A 6,000-nucleotide genomic window follows, 5' to 3' on the forward strand; every position below is an offset into this window, starting at 1 on the left:
GTTATTTTACCCTCTGCACGAGTTCAATTCCGAGCCGCGTCCCTATTCTCCAATTAAGCTGACATGACCTCACGTCAGCCCGTGTTGTAAGTTGCATTTTATAGCAATTGTGAATTGTCATTTATAAATAAAAGCGTCAAAGAGACCAAAAGTATTTTAGCTTTTTACAACTGCTGAGGTTTCCCTTTTTTTATTTACTCATTTTTTACTGTACCACTAAAAATATATTTGCAGCCCCAGGGCTCGACTAACTAAAAGTGAGGCCCTAGGCCGGCATTACTTTGGAGGCCCCCTGAAGACTATGCAGTGTTTGATTTACAGTTAAAGCACAAATACGCTTTTGGAGGCCTCTTTGTCTAATCACACAATTATGTATGAATCACTTATGTGCATTTATGAATCCCCTTTGGGCCCCCTCATAATCGTGACCAAGTAAATTCATTACTGGCAGAATGATTAAAAATTCCCCTTTAAAGAAGTTTTTTTCTAATTAATAAGTCATAATTTTTTTTTTTTTTTAAATACAGTACACGCCACTAATAAAATCACTGTTTTATAAAATCAGCCTCTTTTTAAAATCAAATCTGGAAGAACAGAATCATTAATAAAATCACTATCGCTGTTTTATAAAATCCTTTTAAGCAAACAACAATTCGCCTATATTTTCATATCCTTGTGGAAATAATAAAAAGTATGTATACCTCATGTTTAGTTAAAATAACTGAATTTTGAAATACTTAAAACAGAAATAAATAAAGTAATTTAATTTATTTTTAGAGTATTTAAACTTCAAAATCTTCATTTTTTTAAAATGTAGATCTAAACTGGTTAATAAAATCTGCCACTTTTTAAAATCAAATGTCGGAACGAATGTGATTTTAATAAGCGGCGGGCACTTTACATGTATTTTTCATATCATTGCAATGCTATACATAATTCTTTAAAAAATGTGGGGCCCCTAAGGAACATGGGTCCTTAGGCCTAGGCTTGAAGCGTGACCGGCCCCCCCCCAGCTGTATCCACCACTGCTTCTAGATGCACACTTGCATCTAGATTTTGTTATTTTTACTAGGCATGTTTGGAACGTAAATACCGTTTCATTGCACCGCCCCGCATTGCGGCAGTCTTCGTTCTGCGTATGCACACTAGAGTTCCTTGTTCACCAGCTTACAACTGTTATTACCGATCATGAGATTCATGCTGTAATTCAATTTTTGAGCGCAAGAAATGTAAACTGACGGCAGCTTATCGTGAAGTTAAGGATGTTTACCATGAAGACACAATGAGTGCTGAAAGGGTGAGAAAGAGGGTTAGAATGTTTACTGAAGATCGAGTAAATGTCCACTGTGAGGTTCGCAGTTTTGGCCTCAGAACTAGGCTGACATAAGTCTCACAATCGCTAACTTAACAGGAGAGAGGAAAAATGTTTGCCGGGTGCATACTAAAGATTGGACTTGCACTCTTTTAGTATGCAAATAATTCCAAAAAATTTTTGTTTAGAATTATGCACATATGGCTCGATGCAGGATAGGATTCTGCATACAATGCACTAAACGCTACAAATCCCAATTTTTGGACTTGTGATAATCTGACTCATGGATGAGTCTGATGAAACAGGGCTGCCACTGCAGACTAAAAAAGTGACTATTGCGACTATTTTGAAGAGCTGCAGACTATGACAACTATTTTAGCCTAAAATAAGACAAAAACGACTATTTTGTAAAAAAAAAAAAAAACTGCTACTATTTCAGCTTATAAGCAACTAAAAATGTATTAAAAAAAAATAGAAATGTAAAAAAAAAATGCAACTTCAAATGTCATCGGCCGAACTTTTAACTCGCTCTGGTCTACATGAAATACACCACCAGCTCAATCAATTCCAGCCAAGGACTGCAGTTTCGTGCTTATTAACACTCATCAGTTTGGCATAAGAGTGACTGAGCTAGAGGTGGAAAACCTCTTAAGGAAGCCTAGAGTGCCAAACAAACTGGTAGCTAATACAAAATTAGCACTGACCAGATGAGTGACCGAAACTGGTTCGGTTCAACTCTAATATTGAAGGCAAGGCAGGTATATTCAGCAAGTTACCGCCCTATAGCCAGGGCTAAGGCAGAAATACATGAAATACGCTGCCAGCTCAGTCAGTTCCAGCCAAGAACTGCAGTTTCTTGCAGCACGAATGTTATTCTGTAAATATGGTGTGTCTAATGATTCAGTTTGCATTAAGTGTTTGATAAAATGGGAGTTTTATAGCATTAGATGTCACAAAAGTAATTTCTCCTGATTAATGTTGATAATGTGTGTATTAGAAATGTAAAAAAAATGCAACTTCAAATGTCATCGGCCAAACTTTTAACTCGCTCTGGTCTACATGAAATACACCACCAGCTCAATCAATTCCAGCCGAGGACTGCAGTTTCGTGCTTATTAACACTCATCAGCCCTTAATAGGAGTGACTGAACAGCTGTGGCAAATTGAAAGTGGAAAATGGAATTGAAATATCTGTTAAAACCTTAAATAAATGCAAGCTTACTTTATTGATGTGCATCACTTCTACTCAGTTAATAAAAACCTATTGATTAATTTTTAAAAGGCAGGATTGTAACAATATAATATAATTTTGTGTAATATTAAGAAAAATTTATATTCACGTTTTAAGCTGCGTAATTTTTCCTCTGGTTTGCTTTTGGGCTGTTTTCATCCCTGTGTATACGTGATTATGAATTTAATAACCGTGTTTAGGGATTATTTTTTTTTTAATTTAAAAGTGTTGTACAAAATAACAAATATGTGTTAGCAATACTTTGAAACAGAAAAGTGCTTAACTGCAGTTGATATATGGTGGACATCAAACAATTTCTTAAGACACTTGGGTTATCCACCATATAAGTGAAAATAGTCAAACTGTTTGGTTTGTTTAATGGGTATACAGAGTAGAGGGGATGATAGGTTACTTCATTTGAGACAGAAAAGTGACTGATTAGTGCTTGAAGGAAAAACAAAAGTTTTTTTAACTTTTATGTTTTGAGAAATTAAAAAAAAAAAAAAAAACTGACTGTAATGTTTTCGTTGTTTTATAAATATTTCTAATGTATGCTCACCTTTCACATTCTTATCATTAAAATAAGATAGGTACGAAACCATGTCGGGAACACAATTTATGTGTAAAAGGTTAAAATCCCTCTTGTCCAGTTGATCCCGCTTATATACCATACCGCTGAGGTATGTCTATTTATCAAAGTGTATGTAACATGATTTAATATTGATACTATTAAAAAAGTAATAGATTAATTTAGATACTATTTTTCTCATTTGGCTACTATTTTTTCATTTAAGACTACTATTTTTAGGTTCGACTCGTTTTAGGTTCGACTAAAACGACTATTTTTAGGACCATAACTCAGTGGCAACCCTGTGAAAGTATGAGAATCGAGGTTGCACTACGGGCAACACTTTTAAATGAATTTTTGCAAAATGCTGCAGGGTCGTGGTAAACTTATGACAAGTGTTTGAACATTGTTTTAAACTGTGTATAAAAGTACTTTATGGTATGCTCTTTCATGTTAAAATATAATTATCTAGAGGAACTTTTGTTACCATTTTTTCTCTCTCAAAATGGTACGTATTACGTTTAAAATACTTTTAACATTTGAAAAGTAAACAAAAAGTATGAAGTTTAATATTCTAAAATTATTCAAGCGTCAAAATCATACAATGCAGTTTATTAAAATAAGTGCTTAAAAGTTTTGAAACTTGATTTCTGTTAATTTACACTTAAAGTTTTAAAGATTCTATTGTTTATAATTTCATGCAGGTTTCAGTACTCGATTTGTTTCAAAATGTTATCCTCAGCAGCATTTTGTGCCTAAATCTATTTAATAAATTTTTGCAGGTTAACTTTGGCTTGTGGAGGAGAGGCCATGAATTCAGTTGATGATTTAACTCCAGATTGTTTAGGGGAAGCTGGAATGGTATACGAACATGTTTTAGGGGAAGACAAATATACTTTTGTTGAAGACTTGAAAAATCCTCAATCCGTAACTGTTCTAATTAAAGGACCAAATGCCCATACCATAACTCAGATCAAGGATGCTGTCCATGATGGATTAAGAGCTGTAAAAAATGCTCTTGAAGATGGTAATGTGTTAAATCAATTATATTCTTTGAATTATATATGTGCATTACATTATTACATTTGAACATAGACACAACTTCAAGTAGAGAAAATGTATCTCTTTTGTTTTTGAACAGCGGTGGAAAAAAATGAATGTAAGCATTGTTTAGCAATGAAGCAGTGTGAACTTACATCTTTTGAAGAAAGAGGATAATTATTATTTTTAGTTTATATCGATTCTGGCAGAGTTGTTTGGTTTAAACCAAGTTTTTTTTTTTTTTTTTTTAAATAATTTTTTAAAAAACTTCATTTTTCCCTAAATGTTTTCAATAAATTTTACATATTATTGCAACGAGTAAAATCTAATTAATGCAAATCAACTAGCAAAGGTTTATATATAAATTACAGATCTAATAAAGAAAGAAACTTGTATTTAAAGTAATGCAAGTTTGCTAAATAGTTTTTCTTTTGTTTTTGTCTTTTTTTTAAATACATGCAGCTTTCCTATTAGGTATATAAATACACAAGGCAGACCAACTAATTTTTTTCAAAATTACATGTAGAAAAAAATCAAAAGTAGCTCTTTTTTTCTATTCATTCAATAATCACTGTTTTTCAGTCTTGCATTTCAAAGTAGTCGAAACAGCATATTTCAACCAAAACTTCATTTACTACCAGGGTTATTTGGTTTAAACGAAGTTTTTTTTTTTTAAACCATGTGGTTTTTTTTCAAAAATGTGTTTGTTTCAAAAATTTTTTAAATAAATTTTTTATGTATTGCAAAGAGTAAAATATAATTGACGCAAAGTAACTAGCAAAGCTTTATAGATGAATTACAGATTTAATAAATTTAGAAACTTTTTTTTTTTAAAGTAATGTAAGTTTGCTAAATAGTTTTTTTTTTTGTTTCTTTGTTTTCTTTTTTTAAATCAATGCAGCTTTCGTATTAGGTACATAAATATACAAGGCAGATAGTTTTTGTAAAATTACATGGTGGGTGGTCGGGGAATCCAAGTAGCTCTTTTTATATTTATTCAATTATCATTATTTTTCAGTCTTTTGCATTTCAAAATAGCCCAAAAAGCATATTTCAACAAAAACTTTATTTACTACCTCATATTCTTGATTACTAAAGATTTATTGAGATAGATTATGTACCATATTGAAGCGATGTAGAGTGAATATAAATTTTGACAAGAGAAAAAAGAAAATTAAAGAAGTTCAAGAACACTTAGTGTAGGCATAAAATTGCTTATACCTGCACACTTTTTGCATCCCAAATAAATGATGCAGTCAGAGCGAGAAAAGAAAATATATGAAATTATGAAAACAGGAAATATTCATGTAACTCAGTGATCTTGTAAAAAAATATGACAAATTTTCACTTTTCAAAGAACTTTTTTTTATCCCAATATAATAAAAGAAGTCTCATGTATGAGTAATGGAACAATCAATAAATATTCATTTTAATGACTGTCTTCATTATTAAAATATGTTAAGAGTATTTTCATACTGAGGCTTTAAATTATTATAATTTTTTGGATAAATAATGCCTACAATGGAAAACATAATGATTTTCTTAAAACCTACTTGTCATGTTTCTATAATTGTTGTCACTGATACATTAGGTAACTAATTTACATGATTTGTACCCTTTTTTAAAAATTTTAAACAAATTATTCAATGATCTTTCGATTTTTAAAGTTCTGTAATGTATATCAGACTTGTGATTCATTTGTAGATACTGCAAAATACTTTCCATGTTTAAGAATGTGTGATTTTACTTTTTTATTTATTGTAGATAGCTATGGTTATGAAGAAATAAATTTACTACAATTTCTTGGTTATTTGTAATTAATAATGTCCGAACTATCACAGTAAATTA

At 31.2% G+C, this 6,000-nt stretch overlaps 1 protein-coding gene across 1 annotated transcript in view; it reads left to right on the forward strand.

Moving 5' to 3' along the window:
• The window catches only part of LOC129235283 (T-complex protein 1 subunit zeta-like), a 46,039-nt gene extending 41,839 nt beyond the window's left edge, over positions 1–4,200 (forward strand). Inside the window, exon 8 of the mRNA XM_054869006.1 lies at positions 3,894–4,200. Within this exon, the coding sequence (XP_054724981.1) occupies positions 3,894–4,200 (307 nt within the window). The remainder of the gene's footprint in view (positions 1–3,893) is intronic.
• Positions 4,201–6,000: the final 1,800 nt, after the last annotated feature.

This window comes from Uloborus diversus, chromosome 1 (genome assembly GCF_026930045.1).
Source record: "Uloborus diversus isolate 005 chromosome 1, Udiv.v.3.1, whole genome shotgun sequence".
Lineage (NCBI taxonomy): Eukaryota > Metazoa > Arthropoda > Arachnida > Araneae > Uloboridae > Uloborus > Uloborus diversus.